The sequence below is a fragment of the Conger conger genome, chromosome 1 (assembly GCF_963514075.1).
Source record: "Conger conger chromosome 1, fConCon1.1, whole genome shotgun sequence".
In the NCBI taxonomy this organism is placed as follows: Eukaryota; Metazoa; Chordata; class Actinopteri; order Anguilliformes; family Congridae; genus Conger; species Conger conger.
Genome location: NC_083760.1, coordinates 17,140,442 through 17,168,401, shown reverse-complemented (window position 1 = coordinate 17,168,401; position 27,960 = coordinate 17,140,442). Strand labels below are relative to the sequence as shown.

The following is a 27,960-nucleotide window of genomic DNA, read 5'->3' as shown; positions in this document are numbered from 1 at the left end:
TTTATCAGAAAACAGGTTTAATTTAATATCTCTTTATTTTTTAAAATAATTAGACATTTTTATTTAACCAACCCTTTGTTTGTTTTTAATTGTATTATATCTGGGCCGTCCTAAAGCACACATTGAGTTTGAATGGGGTCGATAACGCAGTTGTTACTGTAGATTTGATCACGATGTTGAATCCTCCCCATACCCCCCTCCCCACTTCCTGCAATCCACCCCTTTAAAAAAAATCATATGACCAAAAGGAACTTAATAAAAAAAGGAAAAGGGGAGAAAACAGCATCATAAAACCAGGAAGTCTTGTTCCATTATACCACTTTATATACTGGATACTCCTCAACTGTTCCTAAGAAAATATAAGCTAAATTACTACAAGATACAAGATATCAATGTACTGCATTCATTAACAATATACAGATTCTTAATACTGTGAAGAACTGACACAAATAGTGTTCCTTTTCACAATACATGAGTTTCACAAGTTCACCACTAACTTGGGAACCTCTACAGCTTGCGGTTGTTAACATGTTCATCTTTACAGGTTACTGATCAATGGTACCAGTACCAGACCGGCACCACCTGGTACTGAAGAGAAAAGGACAGGAACCAAAGAAACAATAAAGATCCGACAAAATCAACGGGCGGCTTGGTCAGACACGCACAAACATCTCAGAGCAAACAGAAAATAAAGTAAGAGGGAAGAAAACGAACGTGTGCAATAATTTATTTTCCTTTTTTTTTTTTCTGTTACTGCCCAGACCGATGCAGGAATCTGGGGTGGAAGGAGGGGGGGGGGGGGCTTGATGAATTCATTTTTCTTTTCTTCCTTCAGACTAATGGATCTGGCGCAGTTGGGGAGAGGAGGGGGCGGGGAGCATCCTCGCGTTTCGGGCCAAGCGTAGACCCCCCGCCTGCCTCCTGAAGAGACCCCGTGTTCTGCACAGTCAGGAACGCAGCCCTCCAAAGAGGTAAAGGTACGAGCGCACCTTGGAGAGAGAGCTGGGACCAGGAGAGGGGGAGGGAGACAGGATGAAGGTTTAAAACAATTACCTTTCTTTTTTTAAAATGGATTTTTCTCTTTGTTTTTTTTTCTTAGTTTTGTTTTTTTTATACAGAAGTTTGTTTCGAGTCCTACTGTCCAAAGTCTCTTTTTATCCTCCGACAAGTTCCTTTTTCTCGTTTTTAAGTTTTTTTTTTCTTCATTTTTCTTTATTTTGTTTTTTTCTTCGTTGTAATATTTTAAGGGAAAAGAAAAAAAAAAAGTTATTTACAGTGCTGTTGAAATAATGAAACAGACGTGTGAAATCTACCGTAAAGTAAGTCGCACAATACAGGAAAAAAAAAAGAAAAAAAAGAACGGTTGCTCCATCTGGCCGTGGCGGGGGCCGGGATGGGCGGGGCGGGGCGGTTCGGCGCCCGCCGGGGTTAAGTGGGAATGATCCCGTCGCTCCGAAGCCCCCGCTTCAGTTCCAGGTCCTCCAGCTTCTTCCACAGCTCCTCCCGCTCCTTCTCCTTCTTCTTCTCCCTGCGGAAGGAGAGAGGGAAAGGCCCATTTAACAACTGCACTCTATCTGAGGAAGGAGAGAGGGAATCAGATGGACATTTAACAACTGCACTCTCTGAGGAAGGAGAGAATCAGAGGCCAATTTAATAACTGTCCTCTCCCTGAGGAAGGAGAGAGGGAAGCAGAGGGACTGTTTAACAATGGCACTCTCCCTCAGGAAGGAGAGAATCGGGCCCATTTTACAACTGCGCTCACCCTGAGGAAGGAGAGAATCTGAGGCCCATTTAACAACTGCACTCTCCCTGAGGAAGGAGAGAGGGAACCAGAGGGACTGTTTAACAACTGCACTCTGAGAAAGGAGAGAATCAGAGGCCCACTTAACAACTGCACTCTCCCTGAGGAAGGAGAGAATCAGAGGCCTATTTAAAAAAGCTCAACAAAGGCCGTGACTTATGCACTTCTGCATCTACCTACCCTGCCATTGGTCTGACTGAAAATGCATGCGTGCGTGCATACGGGAGTTACAAAGGGCATTTGCTGGTAATGGTAGGAAGACTATATTCACTCTATTAGAAACAAAAAGCCATCTGCTAGACTAGAGGTCTATTCCTCCTACAGCAATTCATGACCTCACAGCACAAACGGGATTCTAGAGGGTCTTACCTCTGGCGGTCCGACTTGTACGTCGCTGTGAGTTCATCGAACAAAGTACTGTTCATTTCCATGAATGCTTTCAGTACATTGTAGACTAACGCTACAATCGCCCTGGAAACCAGACGGAGAGAAAAATATCATGATTAGAAACACAGCGAAATAAAGATGAGCACAACTGACGAATCAATAGTAGGCTTTTAGTAGGATATTCTGAAAAGGCTCCAAGCATTCATACTGAATCGCATTCCGCCCAATTAAACACGCACATTAGCAGGCTGGGTTTTAAAGGTCTGTGGTTGACCATGAATGAGAAAAGAATTCAGTTGTATAAATAGACATGATAAGCTCTAGAGAGTTGCAGAATGACTTTGGCTCAAGCTTTTTCCAATGGAAAGTGGCTCTTTTTGGATTAGACATCCCAGGACAGCAGACTGCTCACAGATGGTAGACAACAGGACTGTAACATTACATTACAGTCATTTATCAGTCGCTTTTGTCCAAAGCGATTTACAGTTGTTTCGACTAAGTAGGGTACAACCACCCCTGGAGCAATGTGGGGTTAAGGGCTTTGCTCAAGGGCCGGGTGCCAGTCCATGTACCTTAGCCACTAGGCTACAGGCTGCCCCCTGAAACACACCAGGCTAAAATCCCAGAAAAAATAATAAGATTTGCTTTATTTAAATGTGCGTGAAATTGCCATTATGATAACATTCTTTAAAATGGCGGCTGTGTGACTGGAGCAGAGTTTCCGTGGCGACAGTGCGAGGCTGTCACTCACGGGTTCCAGTGTTCTTTGGAGATCCTGTAGAGGCTGGCGAACATGATGGGCAGGATGACGCTGGAGTTCTCCTCGATCAGACTCATGATGTACTCGTTGTTCCAGTAGTACAGGGCGCGCTCAGCCACCTGGGGGCGACAGAGGTACCCTCTCTCATCACGCCCATTACAACCTCCACTGCTTCACTGCACTGTCTTAATCAGGGTTTTTGTCTTAGATCTTAGACAGACATCTTAAGTTCTCAAGTAGAAAATATTAGCCTGTTTTAAGTTGAGGTATGCTTGACAAGTGACTTTTTTTTTATTACATATTTTAGTCAAGTTTACCAAAAACGGATGAGACTCCTATGAGACGGACCTGAAAGTGTGGGCTGGAGACGCATCTGGAGATCTGCTTGAAGAGGGGCTCCTGGATCTTGACGAACTGCGTGGGCTCGATCACGTCCAAAATCTCCTCCAGCTCCCCCAGGAACATCACCTGAGGAGACATGAGCAGGCACAGACGTGAAGGAGGCCGCTGAAGTGAGCAGAACTGCTGATCCAGCTCAGAAAGCAACCATTAGACAATATTCACTCGGGGATTTCTGACTATAGCAGAGGTGGGCACAAGGGCCGTACCCGTTTCATGCCAACTTCTGGCCTTAATGACTCAACACGAACATCTACGCCAGCAGACATTAGTCACAGTTCATGATAAACACATGACTGACAGTCGAAGACTGTTCTGGTGCCCCTATTTGCAACATTTTACGGTGATCTAGTTTACGAACGTTTGTGTATACAGCCAATTAGCCGGGGTAATTGACAGAAGCAAAAAACTTCACATACTGGCCCTCCACCCCTGAACTACAGGGACTGGGGCAATGGACAGGAAAGTAAATTACTAAAACTTGGTCCCGCTTGTTTTTCCATGCCCAATCCTGTGGGGTTGACCCAGAAGTCATATGGAACTCTGCTAGATTAGGCCAAAGGCTAAGCTAGCACTGGCTAACAGGAGTCAGGCAAAACAGACAGAGCTGGCAAGTCCACCATCAGGCACAGCATATTATGTTTGAGAGAGATCAGATTTCTTTAAAAAGATGAGACAACCTGGAACAGGGAAAAGTCTCGTACTCTCGTCAAAGTTTCGTAGAAGAAAATATCTGCTCTTAGGCTGATTAACTAACACATATTTGCGCATAGCTGGCAAGAATCTTAAGTCATTTGTTTCCCTTAAAGTCCCCCCCCCCTTGCTGCTACACTGGCAGTCATTCAATACAGCCAGAACAAAAGTGATTATCAATGAAATGCCACTTCGGCAAAGAAGGGGCTAGGAAGTAAGACAGACCTTTGAAGAAAAGTACATCAATAATATTTTACAGCTGCAGCCGGCAATTAATTTTAGGCACCAAATCTGAGGAGAGAGCAAGGACGAACTTCACACTGCTAGCAAGCTAACGTCAAACAAATATTCAAGAAAACTGTTTTTTGTGGAGTTTGTCCACCTTCATTAAGACGATATGAAACTTTCGATCTCCTGAGTGGTCATGCTGGGTTTATTGCAAGGGGACGCAACTAAAACATGAACAGGAACCAGCTGTACTGGATCATAGTTCTTAGTTTGTGTAGTGCTCCCATGTCAGAGGAGAAGAATGCGTCGGTGTGAGTAAAAGAGTAATGCAGAATAGCAACATATTTTGCTATTCTTAAGAATTGTAAGCAAACGTATTTGACGAAAGTTATGATCGGACTACTGTTGAAGAGTTGGACTAACACACGGAATACAATTTATTCATATTATATATAACCGTTTTCATAATAATGTGCGGCCAACCACCTGTAACCGATGCTGCCTGACAGGGCTATAAAAAGCACACAGTCACCAACTGTTCCTCATACCTGCCCTACACAATAGCTCTCCATTTTACAGCGCCTCCCCATTGTTCGCAGTGATACAGATTGCGGAACGCGATTAACTCTTATGCACCTGGGGAAAGCCTACAGCTGCAATTGATAATTATCACTGTCATTAGCAAAGTACAAAACATTTTCTGTTAATATATGCCTTGAAGAAAGACTGCCTTTTCTTTTCTAACACCATCAGAACACCACAAAAAGTGACTTTCTTAACAAGCATTTTGGCCTTGTAATAAGACTTAAGATATTTTTTCTCTCAAGTACAGAATATTAGCTTGTAATTAGTTAATTTTTTCTTGACAAGTGAAATTCTTATTCCATTGGGAAATCGGTCTAACCTCATTGCCCATATTTTTGTCTTTAGTAAAAAAAAAAAAAAAAAGTAAAAAGTAAAAGAAATACGATGAAGTCTCAGTAGACTAAAATCATTTTTTGGGAGGTTTTTGCAGTGAAGACGTATATGTAGTAAACATCACTGGCAGGGACAATGGGCACTTGTCTGAGGGACTGTGTGGTGTGAGGAAGTGAGCGCAGTGCGTAGAGGGAAATGTAACTCTAGCTGGCAAGTTTCGCCCCAGGCCTCTTCAGTCTCCTTACATCTTACAGGAAATGATGGTCCATGACATCGTCAGCCAGCCAGTCAGGAGTCACACCCTTCTGGCCTATGACTGACACATTCCAGCCTCATTGTGCAACTCCACTGAAACTGGAGTCCCCTGTCTGACACACCTTCTTTAGCGTTGTAAACCCATCTGCTTCGCTTGCGCAAGTAATATCAGGGGAGCAGGTACATAGCCAGACAGGAACCCATCTCATTCCCCAGAGAACAATGCCAATGCACTTCTATATCTTTAGTTCTATGACCTGCTTTGTTTTAGACAAATGCTGGTGACAGTAGCCATTTTACCTCCTTTTGACTGCAGGTTTTTGGCCAGAACTTTAGCAAGCCTCTGATGACCTAAAGGAGACAAACATTTGTTAGCAACAGCAGTGAAATCAAGCACTCAGCAATAAAATGAATTAAACCGGTTTCACTAACCAGGCATAAAACACTTACTGGTTCTGTTAGTGCTGGGTCTTTCTCTAGGAACTGTACAATACAATACGCCAACTGGAAAACAACAGACAGCAAATGGTGTTCAGCTTTTATAAGAACAGGCTACTAGCATGCACTTTAAGGTCAGGACATTCAAATGTACACGACATGCCAGACAGGTTACAAACAAACCAGACTTGGGTCAAATGTTTTGTATTGAAATACCTTTCAGTGCTCTACTGATTGTGTCTGGTGCAATGGACTCTGCCAAGAGGACCAGAAAGCAGGGTTTGCACTATTCTGAGAGTACTTCATAGGTTCCAATACCCCAGACAAGCTCAGCAAAGCACAGAAGGATTCAGTATTTGAATCCAAAACAAATATGTATGCGAGCCAGGTCCAATACAAACGCAGGCGAGTCCAGAGCCTTCCGTGTTACCTGTGCGTGGAAGAGGGAGAGACTCCGGACTGTGTGCAGGGGAATCAACACTTTGACCAGGAACTGCTTGTGTTCGGCCTTCAGAGGCAGAGCGAAGCCGTTGATTATGCTGAGAGGGGCGGGAGGGAGAGAGAGAGAGAGAGAGGCTGAGAGGGAGCAGCTTCCTGTCCTACCGGACAACACGACAGCAGTGAGGAATGTCGCGCCAAGCCTCGTCCGACATGCAAAACCCTCACAGGCGACGCAGGGCAACCTTCACTCGCCCGAGTGCGACTGTGCCACCAAGCGTCGCCGCTTATGGCCATGTGGAGAGGTGGGTGCCAAAACACGTGCAATGTGTCAGCTTGCAGCTGCAGACAGTTTGTTGTCATTTAGAACACCACTATGCGAGCCTGTAAGAGCTGCCCAACAGCTTCACGCGACTGCAACAGAGTGGCACCTTCAAAACTCACTCACTGTTTACTGCTGGCCTTCAGCGTTCGGTTCATAGTGTGGTTATATCTGCATACAGATAGGCCTTCACCGTTCGGTTCATAGTGTGGTTATAGCTGCATACAGATAGGCCTTCACCGTTTGGTTCATAGTGTGGTTATAGCTGCATACAGATAGGCCTTCAGCGTTCGGTTCATCGTGTGGTTATAGCTGCATACAGATAGGCCTTCAGCATTCGGTTCATAGTGTGGCTATAACTGCATACAGATAGGCCTTCAGCATTCGGTTCATAGTGTGGCTATAACTGCATACAGATAGGCCTTCACCGTTTGGTTCATAGTGTGGTTATAGCTGCATACAGATAGGCCTTCAGCGTTCGGTTCATCGTGTGGTTATAGCTGCATACAGACACGCATACCTTCCCAAGATCTCCAGCAGCTCAGCTACTCCGTTGAAGTGTTCAGTTTCATAAACAAAACTTGACAGGGGAAAGAGTGAAAGAGGGACAGTTAGTCAGGCAGACAGGCTAGTCAAACTGTGCACGCACGCCGGTGTAGTCCGCACGCTCTTACCGTAGAAAAATATTATTAATCTGTTTTCGTATAAAAGCCCGCAGCCCCAGGAACTTCCCGTAAATTCTGTGTAAGACTGTCTTCAGGTAGTCTCGCTCCCGGGGGTCCTCGCTGTCGAAGAGCTCGAGGAGCTGAAGAGACGAGAGTCAAGACGTCGACGTTAATGTAAAGCCACAGAGCAATGTCATACAGGACACCTGGCTATAGAGACATATCGACCACATAGTCCAACTAGAGGAACTTCATCCACCAACAACAACCTACAGAGCTTTGCTCCAAATCCAAGCAGCATTCTCTAATTGAAATGCCATGCACACAGCAGTGCAGTCGGAGAGCTTTTATGGTTTACGGCATTGCCACTGCGGTGAGGGAAATGTACCCTTCTTACTCACCTGTAATACAAATTTCTGGTCTATGTACTTTTTGGCAATGCTGGGCTGGAATTCTTGACTCTCCAAGAAGCGTATGAAGAACTCGTATACAAGCTGTGGAGACAGAGAGAGAGGACGTCAGGACGGTGGACGGGGCTTCAGGAGAGGCAGGAGGGGGATTGTGGGGGACGGGGGTCACAGCACACAACAAACTGCATTAAGGGCAACGGCCACAGGGGGGCGCTGGGCGCTAGTCTGAATCTCATCACAGTGACAGGGGGGTTAGAGATGGGACAGGGAGGATGACTGGAAAGGTGTTATCTCAAAGAATTTTAGTCGACTGAATGAATTTGGTTTTTAATTTAAAAGAAGAACACCAAACAAAAAATATGAAATAAATGAATGTAAATAAAGTTTTACCAGGAAGATTCTCCTTGAGATAAGCATCTCATTTCTAAAGGAGTCCTGGAAAACAGAGCAGTAAGTACACAAAACGGGTGAGAGTACACCCGCGTCAAACCCGAAACCAAAAAAATATCAAAAGAAACAGACTCCAAATCAATCCAAAATAGCACAATGTTAGAAGACAAAACATAAAAACAATAAAAAAAAATAAAAAAAGGAGAAGCAAAATGTACTTCACAGCCAGGGAGGTTTCCACACGAGGGAAGGAAAGCCTATCAGGCTGAATAATCAATGGCCTATCTGCACGTTTCACCATAGCTAGAGTCGGCGTCCTCTCCTCGGTACCTGTAAGTGGGGCCATGAGGCCTCGAGCGTCGGCTCATCCTCCTCCGGGTCAAACTCATTACTATCGCTGGGCGGAAGGGTCCGGAATATATTGTAGGACACCTAGAAGACAGACAACGGCATGTTACACAGAGGGAGAGAGGCACTTATGCAACTGCTGGTCCTGTGCCCACTGCGACCGCAAGTCCAGTAATCACATTCAGCCAGACAACCGTTTCTTCCGTTTACAGAGTAGCACGTCGCCCCCTACTGGAAAATTAACGCACAAAACAGGTTTTTTGCTTTACTCCAAACTGAGAACAGACTCATCTTAGGTTAGGGCAGGGGTCTCTAACTAAATTCCCAACGGGCCGCAGAGTCTGTGGGTTTCTGTGGTTTTGTTTGAGTCAGCTGCCAATTAAGGCCTAGTGAACCAATCATTGACTTAAATGAACCACTGGTGCCGAAAACACCCTGAAAACCAGCAGACGCTGCGGTCCTCCAGGACTGGAGTGTCTCAGGGGGTACAATAAAGGGATAACTAGTACGAACCTGACAATTACAGAAACATTACAAATTACAGAAATTCTCTTAACACTCCTAAAGAATTTACACGCAGTTTTGTGTGAACTGCGTGATGACACAAAATGCACAGAACTGAACACCTTTCGAGGTGACACGGCGTTGTGAGCACGCACTGAAACGGTGACTGCAGTCGGACACAGCCACAACAACCTACACTGGTCTCCACAGGCAGTGGCAGCGAGGCGAGCAGGGCTCAGTCTGGGGGCTCAGCAGCCGAGCGGCAGGGTGTATATTTAGGGTAAATATTTATATTTAGCCCTCTCCTCCCACAGCCCTGCGCCCACAGGAAACTCTGGCAGTACAGGAATTAATAACTACAACCTGCACTCTGTGGGCAGAGTGCCACCGCCTTTTAGTCTTTATCAACAGCACAGGGTGGAACATATACATTCAGACAGTCAGGTTTACTTCTAACACTACTCCTCTGCAGGATTACCCATAATTCTAGTATCACTCATGTTCCACTCTATGTCTCCGTCTTAATGTCGTAGTTCTTTACCATAATTCTAAAAACAACGACCTTGCTTCTAGTCTGACATGGTGTAACTTCACTACCAAGAGAACTACTTGATATCGATGGCCATGGACAAGCAATGTTTTGTGAATTGCCCCTCATCTGAAGTTCTGTCGTTGTACAATGACCGGTTCGGTAACGCACTCATAGTACATCGCTATGGATAACGGAGACGTGCCAAATAAATGTTTTTTAACGAGCGAGGCTTTCGCTCTGGGGGCAGTCATGACCAGTGGTTTCAGACAGGAGGATTCTCAGTGGACTCCAACCTTGGTCCTGGAGAGCTGCTGGGTCAGTTGGTTTTCAACTGCTCTAATTGATTAAGTGCAGAGAAACAAGGGGGCGCAGTGGCTCTCCAGGACCAGGGTTGGAGGCCACTGCTCTAAGCTCAACTCTCGCCGGTCTCTTCCATCCCATTGTGTGTGCATTTGAAGGCGAGCGAACACACACGTCCGTGCGCTCACCATTTTGACGACCTCGGGGTAGGCCTGCTCCGTCAGGTACCCCCGGCTGACAGTGACGTAGTCCACCAGCTCGTTGAGCGTGGAGCGCTTGTACTCCTTCATCTTGAGGTCGGACAGCGTGTCCATGAAGTCGAACACTGTACAGCACTGCTGCAGCTTCTTCAGGAACAGCTCCGGCTGCTCCGGGGCAGGGACGTCTGCAGGGAGAGACAGCAGAGCCACGTCAACCACTGACTGAACCACTGACTGCTGAGAGGGACACGGACAGCAAGAGAACAGCAAGAGAACAGCAAGAGAACAGCAAGAGAACAGAGAGAGAGCAGAGCCACGTCAACCACTGACTGAACCACTGACTGAACCAGTGACTGCTGAGAGGGACACGGACAGCAAGAGAACAGAGAGAGAGCAGAGCCACGTCAACCACTGACTGAACCACTGACTGAATCACTGACTGCTGAGAGGGACACGGACAGCAAGAGAACAGAGAGAGAGCAGAGCCACGTCAACCACTGACTGAACCACTCACTGAACCACTGACTGAACCACTGACTGAACCACTGACTGCTGAGAGGGACACGGACAGCAAGAGAGCAGAGTGAGCAGAGAGAGAGAGCAGAGAGAGAGAGCAGAGAGAGAGAGCAGAGAGAGAGAACAGAGAGTGAGAACAGAAAAAAAGTAGAGGGAAAGAACAGAGAGCAGAGGGAAAAGAGTGAACAGAGAGACCACAGAGAGAACAGAGAACAAAAAGAACAGAGGAGGAAAACAGAAAGTAGAGGGAGAGCAGTAAGAACAGAAAGAACTGAGAGATAAGAGGGAGAAGAGAGAGAACACAGGGAGAGAACAGAAAAAAGAAGAGGGAAACAGCAGAGGGAAAACAGAAAGAACAAAAAGAGAGAGCAGAGGAAACGGAGAGAGGGATCAGAGAAATCGAGTGAAGTAACAGAAGACAGTGCGAAGACGGTTAAAAAAAGATGGGAATGCTCGACAGGGAGGGCAGTGAGTGTAGAGTAGATATAAATATTCCTCGATATTTAGTTCCCTAAATAAACACCTAGCGGCCATTTGAAGTGTGTTTAGGTGTTAGTTGAACCGAGGGGGCTGGAACTGGCAGGGGAATCCATATATAAGCCTGTATATAAGCATTACATAACCTCAGTCAGCTTCTTTGCATTTACAAGCCGGATGACGCATGCTGACGTATGACTTTTCAGTTAACAGCACTATCTAGTGCACCTCCAGTCCTCTCCACCCAACCCAAGCTGGGGTCTGATATTTAGTGGGAGAACCAAGCCAGCCTAGGAAACAGTTCCACTCCAAAAATCCCTTCGCTGTCCGAGGAAAAGGAAAGGAGGACTGGGAGAGGGGTACCCGGCATTCACAGAAGGGACATGGAGAGTGGGGGGCGAACAGGAAGAGCGGACAGGCAGGGACAACCAGGCTACTTCACAGAGTGATGCAGCTCAGCAAAACAGAGACTGGAGGCCCTTCTTTCCTCTGAAGGACTGCAGCAAGATGGTCCTCCAAATAAAAAAAAACAGGAAACTCACAGGGCAACAGGAAGCATGAACTCAGGGTTACTGCTATTTTCCTCCAGAAGGGAAAGGGAGAGGGAGAACGCGCCAATAATGCAAAACAGAGCAAACCGCTGGTGGTCATATTCAACTGGGAATTTCAACCAGGAGAGAAAAAATAACAGGCCTGCAACATGATGGAATCACCTGTTGTCACCGTCACCCAGCCTGCTACAGGGCCGAGCTGAAGGTGGAGCCAGGGCAGCAGCGCAACCCATCCAGAATCTGCGACGCGTCAACGCACCGGTGTGTACGCATTGCAGCCATCCGCCTTCCATTTCCTGAGGGGCGGAATTACTCAACCAGCCGCCACTTCTCCCGGTCCCTCAAACGCTACAGAGAATCTGAATGGCCTTAAAGGGAACTATTAATAGCCAAGATAATCACGGAGGAGATCGTAATCCCCTTCGGGCTTCTGCTGTGCCAGCCTACAACTCCTGCAAGGCCCACGCCGGTCCGCGCTCCCATCGCGCGCCACTTCCCGCATTGATGCGCGGCCCAATTTCATTCCGGATTAACGAGCTCCCTTCGCCTCTTCCCTCCGCCCGAGCGACCCCAGCAGTGACGGGCACAGCGGAGGCCTTCCTGAGGGAGGGGCGGGGCGGGATCAGGGCCGTTTGAACTTCGCCAGGCGGAGCGCGGCTGGCGCACTTCGACGTTCGGCAGCAACGGCTCGTAGCAAAGTGGGAAGTCGACGGTGACCATGGCGAAGGCTGAAACCCTTCTGAGGGCACTGTACCCGTTTCGGTTTACGGAAAGGACTGCCTAACACTCATGAGAAGAAGGAAATGTCTATTGGCCGTGACGGCAAACAATCGCAAAGAAGGAGCTGTTTATTTAACGCGAGTTCGTTACCAAAACGTTTACCTTCGATACACTCTGAACAGGTAGGGCGGCAGAGGGAGAAGAGAACAATAGAACTCAGGTAGAGGATAGTGCTGCCTCTCCCATAATATACTACAGAGAGGCAATGAGAGCGAGTCCTAGGCCCTGCTCACTCATAAGGGAACGACCTGTGACCACCGCTTCCACAGGCCTCTGAGTGCACTGTGAGCTCTAGGAGGCTGGGGAAAAACCCTCTTAGTTTTCAGCTCTACCGCCGTACTTCAGAGAGATGACGGCGCCAGAGGTGGAAACTCCGGGTTCAGAAAGTAAAAGTCCTTCCCAGTGTTTTGTTCCAATCACCTGAATTTGCTAATGGCACCAGCCAGGAGAGAGTGAAATCAGCTGGCTGAATTCACGGATGGAAGAGACACACGGCAGGACTTTTACTTTCTGACCACTGGACTTTCCACCTCTGGAAGGGGCTGATGATACAACACAACCCCCTCACAAAATGACCTTCAGCCCCCCCAACCTCCTTGACTGTACACCAGGAACTGAGTCAATGACTGACTTTAATGCCTGGGGATGTTTGCAGTGCATCTCCCGGCTGAATGAGTGACACGACCGACCCGAAATAAATTAAGGGCAACGATGCCAAAAGAACATCTGAACTGCAATGAGCCCAGTGTTAAATGAGCAAACCTTAAAAACCACTATTCATGCAAGTTTAATGAAAGTAATTCATTTTGCACACATTATTAATGCCGCGATTAGCCGTGCACACAGCGCTGTCGTATGACACCCATTATAAATGGGACAATGAGCTCACGTTGATGTGAAACACTTACCCGTCTGTCGCAGTGGAGTGGAACCAAATGAACTACAGCATTACTGAATTACTGTACACGCAACCAGTTTAATGGATTATCACTCATAACTTCAATATTATATTCGTAATCGCTTATTCGTTATTCATAACATACTGAAAAAAGTACAACCCCACACGGTGCGCAAGTCTGCATTCAGGTTGCTGTTCATTCACAGCATCCAGCCCAGCCGAAACATCAGTCCCTCATTGGTCGGTAAGGCACTGACCAGGTGCAAGCAGCCAATCCCCTTTAATTCACCGCCCCCAGCGAGAGGCAGAGCCTCTGGTGGACTCAGTGCAGTACACGTATAGATACAGTCCAGGTGGCCTGAGGGTTGCAGTCAGCTCAACGTAAAATAAAATAAAAACCTGCAGTCATACACCAGAGCAAGGGACAGAGGGTGCCGTGGTCACCTCCCCCAACCAGAAAGGGACAGCAACACTCCCCCCGCCGGATCCAGACAGCGTCCTGCACTGGCGTCTGTGGCCCGGAGCGAGTTCCAACCAGGCGGAGCGGCTGCCCGAGGCGGGGGAAATCCCCGGTCTATAAAAGCGCTGCTGTGTGACTGCCTGGGCTTGGATTACCGCTGGAGAAAACGAGCTGAGCAAGCAGGTGTGTGTGGTTCAGCAGGTGACCAAGCAGGCCCAAGCCAAGCCTGAAGGTCAACCTGCATAACACGCACAGCAAAAACACCGACAAACACCTGACGGAAAGAATCCAGTCCACAGCTGCCGCTGGTCCCCTCGCTGGTGTACAATTATATTGCCGTATAAGATCTCCATGGAGAGGGAGCAGCTACACTTCCCTGGAAGAGAGCACTCCAGTTTGTGGCTGGTACACTGCAAAATGTACTGTGTCTATCTGACGTTCAACATCAAATACGCGCAATATTTATTGAATACTGAGCCATATTAATGAGGTGATTATTCTGCCATTTTAAAGTGAGAATGACAATATATTTCATTTAATGATTAAAGGCAGAGCCTACAGAGAAAGTTTTATATTAAAAACACGCAAGTTTCCTGCTAAACTTGACCTTAAATGTTATCTTTGGTAACCAGCACCAAGAACCAATGGGTCTAGGGCTCCCAACAGAGAAAAAACTGCCAGTACAAAGCCGTGATCTTTGTACACAAAGACTACGGCTACAGACCTAGGAGATATGCAACAATACTCCCACATCATTAAGAGTGATCACTTGTAAAGTGTAAACAACTTACTTGCACCAATTCATTCCCACTAAATTATTTTTACACTGTATAAACCTAATTTTGAAGAATTAATAGTAGACTACTTATTAGAATCTGCTAAATGAGATGACATTCTTATAGATACTGTTCCCAGTGAGGAAGACAGTACAGAGTCTTCCTCACCATATTGCTTACCCCATCATATTTGCATAGCGTGAATACTATGTGATGCAAATAAAAATACAACTACAGCTTGCTGTATTTCTACGCAGTGGCCAATCTGAAAATAGATCCTCCATCGCTAAATTAAACCTGAAAACAGCAGACGTTAGTACTCTTTTGTCGATCGGTTATCCTCCGTAGTTAGTTTGTGCTTTTAAACTATGAAGGGAGTGAATAGGAACCTGGAAAAATGGGTAGGCGAGACGATGTATTTAATGGTCAGCAGGGAATGGCAGATGGAGCCAGTATTTACGCTGTGCAAAGACAATCGCCACAAAATAACTTGTGTAAAGGTTATTGGCTCAATATATACGTGCACCTGGTTCTAAATTTGATCAGAAACATTACATTACAGGATTTTAGCGGAGGCTGTAATCCAGAGTGACTTGCACAACTTTCTTCTATCATCTATACAGAGTAAACACTATAATACAGCTGGATACTTTACTGAAGCCATTTAGATTAAACACTTTGCTCAAGGGCACAACAGCAGTGTTGTTCATACCTGGAAATCAAGCCTGCAACCTGTATGTTACAAGGCCAGTTCCCTTCCCTGATACAAGGCCATATTAATGTACATTTGTACAAAGATCAGCATCCACCGATTCAGGACAGTCCACTCGAACTGTCAGGAGACTGACCTGGTTGTAACCCCAGGGGCCACCTAACCTGAATCTCCACACGTCTCAACTCTGGGCCAGACTATTAATAATTAGCATTTCCTACAACTAAAGGTGAGGAGTGATGTGTGTACTAATCTTTCCCTTGTGTACAAAAAGACAAGCACGTGGCTTGAAATGCCATCTGGGGTAACATGACTTCAGTCCATCATAGACTGCGCCTTGAATGTGATATGCTGCCATTTTAATGCTGTCGTTTTAACCAGTCTTTGATCAAGTGGAGAGGCCAAGAAAGTATATATTATAACAACCTATAAATAAAAAAAGGGTTGCATGCCTTTTTTTAACCATCCACATGTTATTGTCGTAAAAAAGGCACATGTACAACCGACTGAGAAAAACATGTTTGAGGCAACAACCACGTATCAGGAAGTAGAACCTAAGCAATCCTGAGAAGCTAAATAAAGCACTTTGCATGCTGGGCAACCACAGAAGCACGTCTCGTTCTCCGTCTCCAGGGGAAACGGCGGTTGTAGCGCTCCAGGGGTGGCATGCCTGGTGTTTCTCAGAAACGTCCTCTCCATCAGCGCTGTCAAAGCCGCGCTTGCACGTGCAACCGCGAACTGCATGCGGCTACGCGGCGACCACAGCATCGACGCGGCACGGCTCCTCCTCCGTCACCCCGCCCTGCTTCCTCACGGTCTCCCGCCGCGGAAAACACACCGCTCGCGAGCGTTTCAGGGCGAAGAAAGGCGGACGTGTCCAAATACCTCGCATTCCACCGGCCAAAGTGGCCTGCGACCTCTGCTCCAGAAACATCCTCTGAAGGACGGATGCCTCCCTCAGACGCGGGGCTGGGCCGGGCCGGGGAGGCTGGAGGGGTGCCCGTTCCACCCTGCCCTACTGCACACCCGTAATGGCGAAAACAGAGAGGCGTCCCACCCGTGCCAAGGGGAGTGTTGCCACGGCAGCCTGCGGCAGAAAACGCTCTTCGCCACAACAAGGGCCGACCGAGGGCCGACCGAGGGCCGACCGGGGCCTCCCCCAAAACACGGCTCTCCTCCCCGCCCGCCCTCCACGGCAGCAGCGCACGGCAAGCTCCTGAACATGCGCAGCAGTGACCAGCGTTGGAGCGCGGCTGGACCGAGGCGTCCCGCGCCAGCAGGCCAACGGCCCTGGTGCTAGAGGCGGCAGACTCACTCAAATCCGGCTCCCGGCTCTCTGGAGGATCGCGGCCAGTAAAAACAGCCGTCTCGAGGGCCGCAAGTAAAGTCTTGAGCGGCGAGTCGCGCACTGACGCTTGTTTGGAAGTGGTGGGACGCGAAGGAGCTGTAAAGAGACACCCCGGGGGTCGGGTTACCCCTGCGGGGAGGGGGGCCGGGACGGAGGGAGAGAGAGAGAGAGAGAGCTGACTGAAGGGGAAAAAGGAAAAGAGGGAAAGGAGGACGCGGAAAAGCCGTGGAGCTGCTCCCCAGCCTGCGATGGACTCTGACTCTTCCCCTCTGCGCGCCTTCTATTTATGCCCTCTGCTTTTATTTCGGCTCATGAGGTCAGGGTAGCGGCCATCCGTCTTCCTCGCAGTGGAGAGGGGTGGGTCTTATTTTAGCGCTCTAACAACCGTGCCCTGCCCTGCCCTGCCCTGCCCCGGCGAGCACCGCGGATGTGCTGAGGGACGCTGGGACGGCCGCCCCGAGGCGGGCGGAGAGAAAGGGATTGTGGGAATGTGGGAATCGTAAGTGTTTTTGGCGGAGGCTGTGTGGAGAGTCGACGGCCTGTCCTGATCTGGCCTGCTTTTGGACGGCCTTCTTCCTCCTGCTGTCACTCTGTCTTGCATCATAAAGACTTACTCTTTCCTCGTCTGCAGGCCACAAGCCAAACCTCACACTCTTCCTCTCTCAGCTGAGGACGGGATGGACAGACGGACAGACAATCTCACGGAAATCAAACAGACCCAACGCATGGGCAAGGGCAATTTCACAAGAGCTACTCCAGTTTCGGCATTGCATCACCCATGAATTAGCCAAGATGCTCTTTGAAAAAGCTACCCACAACCGAAGCTTAAAGAATCAGCTGACCTGTTTGAGCTACAAACAGGAAGAGCAGCAGGGAAGGATGGGAAAAGGTGTGTGGTGCGCTAGCACGTAGCCAGCAGCGTCTCCAGGGTTTCAGGAGCCAGCGGGGATCCATGCTGTGCACACTGTCATTGAGATGGGCTGCTAGAGTTGCCAACACACGCACAGCCCCTCCGATTAAACTTGCAGCACGCCACACCCTGAATTTTATCTCCTACCAAGCTGAGGCAGAGAGGGCAACAAAGCATTCTGCAACAGCAAAAGGAATTGCTGAAGTCATTAGATAGACTGTGGACTACACTTCCCATAACCTCCGTGAAGGAATATTTAAAGTTTTTCAGACACTGCTTAGTATGCATAGGAGGCTGACCTTACACAGACAAAACCAGCTTGTATTTGAACCCCTGCCCCCATTCCAATAGATGCTTTACACTTTACGTTTTCCATATGTCAATGAGAGAAGTACAACCAACCTACAGCCCATAAAAATAAACCATTCTTCTCTGTATCTGGCTACCACTGCATGACCAGGGGTTGCACTAGCACATGATTCTGTGTTTTTTACACAGAAAAACTGAGCAAAAACGCAGGGGGAAAACACACAATGCGTTCTATAAATGCAGATATTCCAAGGTCTTTTTTTTTTCTTTTTTTTCTTAATTTGTATTACAAATGGAGATGACCCAGACTTGAACCACATGGTCTGTGCTGTTTATTGATCATCATATTTCCATGAATATTTATTTAAGATGCAGCAGTCCATGGGCTATTGCGACCACTGGCTGACCTATGAGAAAGTAAAAAAGTGAACCTAAATCCTGCCAAGTTGGTGGCAGCATCAGAGAAGCCTCACACTGCTAACATGGAGGCTGTGAACTGTTCGCAATGTGAGGCTGTCTGCAACCATCCACAAAAACATCTGATACTGTGGGAAGGCAAGTAGTTCAAGGCCTGGCAGGGCTTGTGTCGAACTAAAGGTTTCCGCAGCACAGTACAGGCACAGGACACAGGCAAAAGGCCACGGAAGAGGAGCAGTTTCCTGCCCTCCCGCCTCAGCTCCCCTCCATCTAGAATCTTCCAACAGAGTGCACTGCCAGATACGCGCATGGCAAGATGGCCGCCGTGACCATTTAGCTTCACTCTCACGCCGGCTCAAAAGGTTCAAAAGAACCAATTTCAGACAGCCCGCAATAAAATGGTGGCTTTACCCATCAAAGCCATGCAGAGAGGGCAGGAGGAGTCTTTGAAGGGAGAGGAGGCAATGCGGGGTTTAAAGTGAAAGCATATGCCCACTATAACCTCTGATGTGGAGCCACCTACGGGAAGGGCATGTCTGTTTGCAACACAGCGAGCACGGGTGGGAGCGCTTGCACACGCAAGACCTCAACACAGCATGTGCTTACGTAAGTCAAACGCTCAGAATGAAAAGACCTCTTTCACAACTACAGACCTTAGGCACAATATGGTATCTGATGCTTTCATGCACTGCCACTTTCACAAAGGCTGCCACAACCACAGGATATTTATATGTCCACAGATACTCTCAAGGTCATCGAAGGTCCGCATTGAAGTTGGGTGATGAAAGGCAGCAAGTGAACTGCAAAAAGAAGCACCACCTAGCAACTGTAGTTGGGTCCATTACAGGGAAAATATATTATTGTGCTGAAATTCTCCACTGAAGAAAAAAAAAACAAAAAAAAAAACTTTACTTTGTGTTTACTTGCAGTATTCTCACCAGCATCATCTAAGCTGCCCCTTACAAGAGTTCTGAAAACCAAGTTCTCTGAATGTCTATGGGGTAGCTGTAATTCAGTGCTGAAGCAATGTACCAATTGGCCTACACACTCTTCACAAACCCTGGCTGACCCAGCCGCTTTATAAGGGACTAATTATCTTAAGTAGATACAAAGTGAACTATCCTCCAAGGAGGTCATGGCCTGACATTCAGATATCTGACCACAGTACCTCACACCGAATATCCTCATTAAGTGCATCTCAGGGAGGATTGCGCTTGGAGAATGTTCTGATTCAGATCCCGGCCTGGCTACATTCCCTCTGTCCTTGTACGTCTCCAAACCTTAAGAAGGGGGCGACATAGGCTCAGGCGGTAAGAGCAGTCGTCCAGCAGTCGGATGGCTGCCGGTCCAAAGTGTGTAAAAGGGTCCCTGAGTAAGACACCTAAGCCCCCAAATGCTCCTGACGAGCTGGTTGGTGCCTTGCATGGCAGCCAATCGTCGTTGGAGTGTGTGTATGAATGGGTGAATGCATCAAATGCACAGTACTTTGGACAAAGGTGCTATATAAATGCCAACTTTACCATTTACCAAGGGTCCGTGATTCACCACAACTGTGCTGGGTGACTGACACACACCACACTGAGAGGGTGAAGCTCCAGGACACAGCAGAGGGCCCCTCGACTGGCCCTCGACTGCGGTGCAGGCTGCTGACGGCGGCCCGCTCACGCTCAGGGGACGGTCACACACAGGCTGGCCCCAGGTGCCGGTGTACAGCACATTACATTTTATTTGCCAGGCGCTTTCATCCACAGCGACACACAATATGTGCATACGACACGCAGTAAACGATACTGCCCGTCCATCAGAGACACTGTGATCTCTGAGGTAGATGGCCTTATTCAAAAATGTGGGCTGTAGTGTGGCTTGGCTACAGCACTGTTCAAATCTTATCCTTCACCACAGCACCACCTTTGTCGTTTGTTCCTTTATAAACTGACATGGGCCTGACCTCCGCAGACACAACAACAGCATCGATTAAAATAAACAAAGGCTTTCTTTTTTTCACTTTACCCTGCATTAGGAATTCAGCCAGCACTGACAAATTCAAACGAGGCCGAGTTCACGGTCAGAGCGCAGGTAAAGTCGGGGTATGCAAACGGCCCCGTCGGTGGAATCGGCTGGCACGCTCCTGCGCGGCGTCTCTGCAATCGTGGGCCGATCTCGTGAATGGCTCCTGCTGCTGTCATTCTCATGGCTCACAGATGACAGCTCGGAATCTGTGATTCCGCCAGAAATGCTAATGCGGACCTCGGTACATTTTCCCCTCTGGTCTGGTGTGCCCACGTACTGTTCAGCGTTCATCACATGGAAATGCAGCATTGCTTCTGCAATCCTGCTCCCAGAAATCTCACATACTCATCCTCCATGTCTAAAACAACAGGCTATGAAGATGAAGGGAAAAAAATGAAGGACTCACACCATGAGCATCCCAAAATAAGGCTAATCTTAAAATGAGCTAAATTAATATACAGGAGCGAAATGGCCTTTTCTATGAATATTGATCAAAGCATACACTATGCTCGGATTCCATTTACATACACAGATAGATGTGCGGGAATGAGATGCAGAAGCAGTGCCCATCTCTGACATAAGCATGGACTTGGTAGTTGAATAAATCCACATTATCTTCACATTGCGATCCACAGGCATTTGCATGAAACAAGCTAGAACAGACTGTAATACAAGGATTTTCAGAGAGCAACTACAACAATCCATTTCCCTGTACTGGTAGCACATGCAAACAGAATCTAAAAGTAACAACACCTACAGGGCTTCAGAGAACACAGCCAACTTACAATAACCTTCATTCTCTCATGTTTGTATCATAATTTATTCCACTGTTAACCACCGGAAAAATAACCGAGGCACCAGCAACCGCTACATTGCGGAAAATGCAGAAAGACTAGCCATGTAATCGCACTGAACACAGCCATCTGCTGAACAAAGCATGATGTAAAATAGCTACGTGTCCATGAGTATCTCCATGGAGATGAGCGTGAAATTTATCACCACAGACATTGAACACTGGGGTGTTGGCTTTTAGCAGCAACTAATTGCAGTGACTGTAAATACTGCCGGCGTTTATAGTAACACATAGCAGCTGCAACTTACCTGCCGAGCAGAGCGCTGCTAGTGCTAATGACACACGGTACCTGTGCGAGTCTGTATGCTTAGAGCAGAATATTACATTACATTAATGGCATTTGGCAGACGCTCTTAGCGACATACGGTTGATTAGACTAAGCAGGAGACAATCCTCCCCGGGAGCAATGCAGGGTTAAGGCATCGGCTGTGCGGATCTTATTGTGGCTTCACCGGGGATCGAACCACCGACCTTGAGCATCCCAGTCATGTACCTTAACCACTATGCTACAGGCCGCTACATTAATATCCCTTAACATGGGGGAAGCCACAAGATCAATTTCTCTTTAATGACAAAACCCACATTTATCAATAGCATAAGCAGGCAATGAGAAAGGGCCTTTAACATGACAAGAAACATCATTCTTCCTCTCCATCACTCCTAAAACTCAAACCAACACACATGCAGATTTTTTGGTGTTAACCTATTGCAGGATGCATTTAAGATAGCTACAGGATAATGCAGTATGAAATTTTTAAGTGGCAAATGCTTGAACATTCATTCTTATGACTTGTTGGGTAGCAGAGCTTAAATTAATACAGGTATAAGAATTTGTAGTGAAATGACTTGCATGCTTATTGGCTTGATACAACGTTTCATAATGTTCTGATGACACGACCGAATGAGGATGTAATCATCTCGCCACGATATCCAATTTTTACAGAGTGCACAGTGCACAGCCTAAGAAGGGGATCGCAGCATCCTAGCTGTCTTTAGGCTGGATGAGTCTTCTTCACCTTTTCCAAATCTCTCACCCTAGAGAACATGGGGTTGTAGCTAGCGCCATTTTCAGACGGAGAGCAGGAATGTAGGCAGACCACTCTCGCTAGCCGCCCGGATCTCAGGCAACCAACGTCCACAGTACAGAACGGGCCGAACCGAGAGGGACTGCACACTGAACTGCACTACCTGCAAAAACACGAAAAGCCAGCGCACCCAGTCCCGCTGCACCCACTGCGTGCTCACACCATGAGAACACGGTCATGTTACACCGAAACACACGCTTCCTCTTGAGAACGGCCTTAGAGGAAAGAGCTCTCGTCATACAGGGGTTCTTGTTCCAATACCGCTGGAAGAGATATTTCCACCTCGCTGCATGGAAATGGCCATCCATGAAACATGCACATCTAACATGCAGTTTAATGCGCCTTCTCAGGACCCTTCCCCCCCCCCCCCCCCCTCCGAGCGCTCGTTCTGTGCGACGCAGAAGCTTGAGAACGCGTGTCACAAAGAGAGTATGCCGCAAACAGAGAAAGATGTTATCAGCAGCAGCAGTCTGTGGCTTTCCTTTTTACACAGAACTGAGACTATGTTTGCAGGATCGCCTCAACTGGTGGTTGATGCCTATTCAATGAGCATAAAGCCAGGTACAAACCTATGGCAGGGATCATCGAATCAGGCCCTTGAATCCAAATCCAGCCCAGGCTTGCTTTTCTCCCAGGTAACTGAAGAATTAGTGCTACAGATTGGCCAGACTGTCTTCACACCTGGCTCCCAGGTAAAGGGAGGGCAGATAACCAGCTGTTCTCAGCCCTCGAGGACCATGAATTGAGGATCGCAGAGCTGAGGGGTAAAGTGTCATCTGAATGCTGGTGGGGTGGAGCCCTTGGTTGGGGGGTGGGTCAGTAATCGGGGGCTGAGGGCACGTAATCGCGGGCTGAGGGCGGGTAATCGCGGGCTGAGGGGTAAAGTGTCATCTGAATGCTGGTTGGGGGGTGGGTGGGTAATGGAGGGCTGAGGGCCGAGGGCTTACCTTTCAGCAGTGGCAAAGGGGTGAGCTCAATGGGTTTGCCCTGAGACCGGAACTGCGAGGAACTCTGCGACCTCTTCTGTTTGGCCTTCCTGACAGACTTCCGGGAAAATCCGTCCACTTTGTCCACTGATGGAGGTGTAGTGGCTGCTGAGGACATAGCCCTGCTGGAGAACAGAGGGGAAAAGGGGGTCAGGTGCAGGCCTGAATATCACTGGGGAACACACACACGCACGCATAAGCACGCATAAACACACCACACACACACACACACACACACACACACACATAAATGCACAACGACCACCAATCACTCTCCACAAAGATGGTATGAGCACAGCTGCTGTAAGAAGCGAAAGGGGAGCAGCCGACACAGTCATGCCCGCTCCTGCTAATCATTCCCAGCCTCTGACCAGGACCCCAGGACCCCCAGGAGAAGCCGGAGATTCGGCTCCTCTCCTCTAACCGTAACACCAAAGAAAAAGGGACTGATGAGGATCAGGCCCTAGCAAATTTATAACCTAGATGACACTCAGCGGCAGCTCGACAGACCTCCATTACCGCAGGCCCGGGGAGTATGTGATAGCTTAGGGTTACCGGTCTAATAATACCCCAGAGTGTATAAACCCCATTCACAATGTGGAGCGGCAGCTCCATTCATAATCGGTTGGAATCGGTTTGGCACGCGGCGGAGGTCCCGTGCCCAGGCCCCTTGTGAAGTTCCCCCCGCTACGCTGGACTGCACAGCAGCAGCAAAGCAGCCCATGGCTCGGCACAGCCGCGCTCAGAACAGGAAGCGGGGTGTGTGTGTCAACACCGCGCCGCAGCAGAGGCAGGAAGCGCGAGGGGGCAGGGCCCGCGGGCTGCTCCCACGACAGATTGAAGACGAGACGGTGGCACCGAAAAACAATGGGGGCCGCTCAACGCTAACACACACGCACCATCACGCCAGAGCAGATCACGCCCATAGTCTAGTCCACAATAGCAATGTTTCCCCTCACCCTCACAGGTGGCATATATGGCCTACAGGCAGCAGTCATGAATCTATCTTTTGTTCCATGACGTTTTAAGAGGCCAGAGCACCTTTTAGTTCCAACTACGTGCAAGAAAGAATCAGACTGATCCAATAGCAGCATGTTATTTAAGAACTTTGGTCTGCTTAGCATTTCAACAGGTCCCCCTCCATTGAGTTCAAAACACTTTACGGCGCAGTAACCACAATGCTAGGAAGCCATTAAACTTATGTCCCAAAAACCGAGCAGGCCCTTAACTGTGTACGTACCGTTTTAGTAGGGTGCCTTCGCTTTCTTTGTTTATGCCCTTGGTGAGTTAATGCAGGTTACAGAAAACATGCTGATTGTGGCATATCTAGACTTATGCAACCTGAGCCAGGCATTTCTGTCTGACAAACTGCCAGAGGTCCGTCATATGGTCGTCATCGCTTGTTTTCACAATTCTACAGATCGACTGCCTGCTGTGCAGTTCAGATAGGTCGGTCTAAACAGCACTTAAGTCCCCGTATCACTCAGTCACAACAAAGCACTGTCAGCAGCTACTTAGAGAACAGAACGCACGCCAGGTCCAGAGTGAAGAGTAAGAAAGAGCGGTTGGCTGTCTGGCACACAGCAGCATGTCCTCCTCCCGTGCATCCCTCTTACATAAGAGCCAGATGACATCCAGGGGAGGGGGGATTAAGGGCCTGCCCCAGCCCAGAGCAACAGGAAGCTGACAGGCATTAGCCCCGCTCCGAGAAGGGCCCACCAACCAAGCGCTGGAGGAGGTGGGGGGGGAGGGCACAGACGGGCGAGATGGGGTTCAGCAGGTGGGCCCTGCTGTGCGTCAGCTCCTGGTGCGCTCGGGCTGAGGCGTCCAAAAAACCCTGACGCAGCAGATAAGGTGATCGTTCTGCTCAAATTTCCCCCACTCCCATCTGCCCGACCAGCCTACCTGGCCATCTGTGGCAGGGCCGCCCTTCAACAGGTGAAAGCGCGCATTCGACTCCAGTTTAAAAGCCCCGGCACACACCTGCTTGTCAACAGGTCAGAACAAAGACGCTACACCACCCCTCCTTTGACTGTAAACACAGGAGAAGATGGGCTACCCCTCTGCATCGAGCAAAAGCCTGAGAATATAAGGAGCAGCTTCAGTTAGGGCTTCTACTTCAACTGCCCAATGCAGAAAGTTCAAAATGTATGCACACCATTGACCAAACAATCCCACAATGCAGCTGGGGAGACATTGCAGCACATCCATAACCAGCTGATAAAGGCAGGGAACAGGAGTGAGGTGCAAAGACGAAATTACCAGCACATGGCTCCTATCTCCAGCCATAAACTTTAGGGACACTGAAAGGACACAGATCAACAGGTAGAAAGAACACTCGCCTGCCTGGATGTGACCTTTAGAAACCCTGAAAAAGCCTGCGGGCCATGTGTACGCACACATGCATGCGCACTACACCCACGCGAGTGAAAACACAGGAACGGGATCCTCTTAACACACGAATATGCACTTCACACGGTGTTGAGTCACCTCTGAAAGGTTCCCAAGGTAATGAGCTACAGTACTCACTCATGTGGGCAGCTGAAGTAAGTCGACTTCCCCTTTTTTTGCAAGCAACGGCCCACACCTTCCTTGGACGGTGCCTGTTGTGTGTATTTACAGCTTGAAGGGGAGAGCCTACACAGAGAGCAAGCTCCCCTGTCACAATGGCAAAAGCACAAGAGCCGTGCAGCACAAGGGTACTGGGCTTCTGCATGGGATCGACAAGGGTGCATGCAAATGGGATCAGTGGTTACCAACAGCATGGCCGGCAAAAGCAATGGCGTATTTGCCCTTTCCAGGCTGGGAAAGTCTCACGTCGCTAACCATAAGGACCAGCTGGGAAACATAGCGCCTGCCTGTACCTGCCAGCCTCAGGCAAATCGACAACTTTCCCATTGTTCTCCAACACACTCAACTGAGGCTTTTCAAAATGCATCCCACAAAAAGCAAACCATAAAACACTGTCTCGGTTAAGCCAATCCACTCTGATTACACCACCGTGATTACACATTAAAAGAAATGGACCTAGGCAACACAATAAGCCAAAGATGGTCCCAATGTCTCCTCAATGTCCCATATGAGTATGACCACATTAACCTAAAAGAAACAGGTGGAATAGAGCACAAGTACTTACTAGCAACGGCTGGGGAAAGGCAATTTTGCAGTTGTATAGCAAGTTATCTTATTAAATATGTTAAATGACTTGAGTGCAAATTGGAAACAGGGTCAGCGATTTACATTTCAGTAATAACAACAAGTAAGGATTATATCATAGCAAAACCTAACACGGATTATTTTAGTAAATTTCGAAATTTACAGTAAGGTCACCTAGCAATCACCTCTTGTCTACTGGGTTTTGGAAATTCTACAAACACGATTCAAATAGCAATCCGAGTAAATGGCGAGGGTCAGTGGTAAATCGGATGAGTAGTCAGTAGTTCGCCTACAACGAATTCATTTGAGCCATTTACAGCAAGCAATACACTGCGTCAAATGAGCGCTTAAATATCTTATGTGAAAGCATGTAATGTTAGCAAGCCTGTCAGTCCAACGTCGTGCCCATTTTTCTTCACAACCACATCCAAGAAACTTATGTCAACGCACTATGCTTCACGCAGTGCAGGTTAACATTACAGACTGCATTCAAGTTCGATGACCAAGCTCAAAAGCCGTGTGATAACGTTAGCTGTCAATTTAATTTTGATCACATCCTCTGCGTCAGGTTAGCTAACGTTACTTCTTGAGTGGAGCACCGTGCACCATGTTGCCATCTCCCGTTAGCTAGTTCTCTGCATTTTTATTGTTAGACAGTTTTTGATGTGTAAAACTGTCCAACGCTGTCTACGGTTAACGACAGCTAGCCTAACCATACATTTACTAAGCTACAAGTACCTAACAAGTCATATTTCGGGCACAGTTAACTAGCTATCTTATGAAGCAAAAAGTCAAGCACTACTTATCCAGACGTTACTTATCGTCAATCCAGAAATGTTAGCACTTGCTACGCGATATTATACTTTTCATGCAAGCCGTTACATACGATTACCGAGTTTACGTTAACGATAAAAATGGCTAGGTAGCCAAGTTAGCCCAAACTACCACTGGGCCTAGCTAGCTAGCGAACAAGCACACAGTCCCAAGTCAAATGTTCTAGCTAACGTTAGCTAGCGTCTGACTTCTACTAACGCCAAGAGGCTAGTGCAAAATTTACTATTTTTGGACTGGTTTGAATATACTTCATGTTTACGTTTTTGCAAACGTGTTAGTGGCTAGCTTACGAACATCTGTAGTACTAGCTAGCTCTAGCTAAAACTAACCGAATACCGTGACACTGAGATCCCCTCACATTAGCTGGCTAGCAAGCTAGCTACTCAAATTAAGTGCACATACCATGAAGGCAAAGGAACCGTATCGTACTTTACCTTGTTCCTCTGTGTTTTGGAGTGGAGATGGTGGCAAGGAGTGATCCTATTAAACTGTATTTTGCTTGCTATACTAGGATGTTTTCAGTCCTGTGCAATTAGCCACTCCTAGCAGCGGCAATAGCAGAAAAAGCTATCTTGGCCTTTTTTAGACAGCCAAACCCACAAGCACCTTTTACCTTCTAACGAAATAATCCTCCGAGTCCCATTAATAACGAAATACGAATATATAAAAAAACGAAAATAAATGAATCACATTCCCTGATAGTTTACAGAATCGCTTGCTTGCAGCGCACCCCTGTGTTTTCTGGTTATTTTGCTTTTGACTCTGTTTAATTCAGGGCAATCTCTTTTCACCCTATTGTCAATATTACTGGGCTGAGTCCATGGCACACATAACAGAAGCACACTCTACCATGCTGTTCAGCTCGGAGCTAAGGTCGCTGCCTATTGGTGGATT

General features: G+C 47.8%; 1 protein-coding gene across 5 annotated transcripts; it reads right to left on the bottom strand.

Annotated features, from left to right (window-relative positions):
• ppp2r5eb (protein phosphatase 2, regulatory subunit B', epsilon isoform b) lies at nucleotides 1-27,960 on the bottom strand. Of its 5 annotated transcripts, none has more exons than XM_061234111.1 (14): nucleotides 27,501-27,948; nucleotides 23,038-23,198; nucleotides 9,977-10,173; nucleotides 8,435-8,536; nucleotides 7,706-7,798; nucleotides 7,314-7,444; nucleotides 7,160-7,219; nucleotides 6,310-6,418; nucleotides 5,892-5,945; nucleotides 5,742-5,792; nucleotides 3,297-3,416; nucleotides 2,940-3,067; nucleotides 2,171-2,272; nucleotides 1-1,528 (listed from the first exon to the last, which is right to left on the bottom strand). In XM_061234111.1, the coding sequence occupies exons 2-14, from the start codon at nucleotides 23,192-23,194 to the stop codon at nucleotides 1,429-1,431; spliced, it is 1,404 nt and encodes a 467-aa protein (XP_061090095.1). In that variant the 5' UTR covers nucleotides 23,195-23,198; nucleotides 27,501-27,948; the 3' UTR covers nucleotides 1-1,428. The 5 variants fall into 5 exon arrangements, with proteins under 5 accessions (XP_061090095.1, XP_061090088.1, XP_061090114.1 ...); XM_061234104.1 differs by having other exon boundaries at nucleotides 23,038-23,201; nucleotides 27,501-27,947; XM_061234130.1 differs by lacking the exons at nucleotides 23,038-23,198; nucleotides 27,501-27,948 and adding an exon at nucleotides 16,474-16,776.

What these genes read in the sequence shown, in the direction of transcription:
- ppp2r5eb (XM_061234111.1), bottom strand. Translation starts at nt 23,194, where the DNA reads ATGTCCTCAGCAGCCACTACACCTCCATCAGTGGACAAAGTGGACGGA. An exon ending in TCTCCCTCTTCCACGCACAG is followed by an intron (nt 5,946 to 6,309) that starts GTAACACGGAAG and finishes GTTGTTTTCCAG; the next exon opens with TTGGCGTATTGTATTGTACA. An exon ending in TCCAAAGAACACTGGAACCC is followed by an intron (nt 2,273 to 2,939) that starts GTGAGTGACAGC and finishes TCTGGTTTCCAG; the next exon opens with GGCGATTGTAGCGTTAGTCT.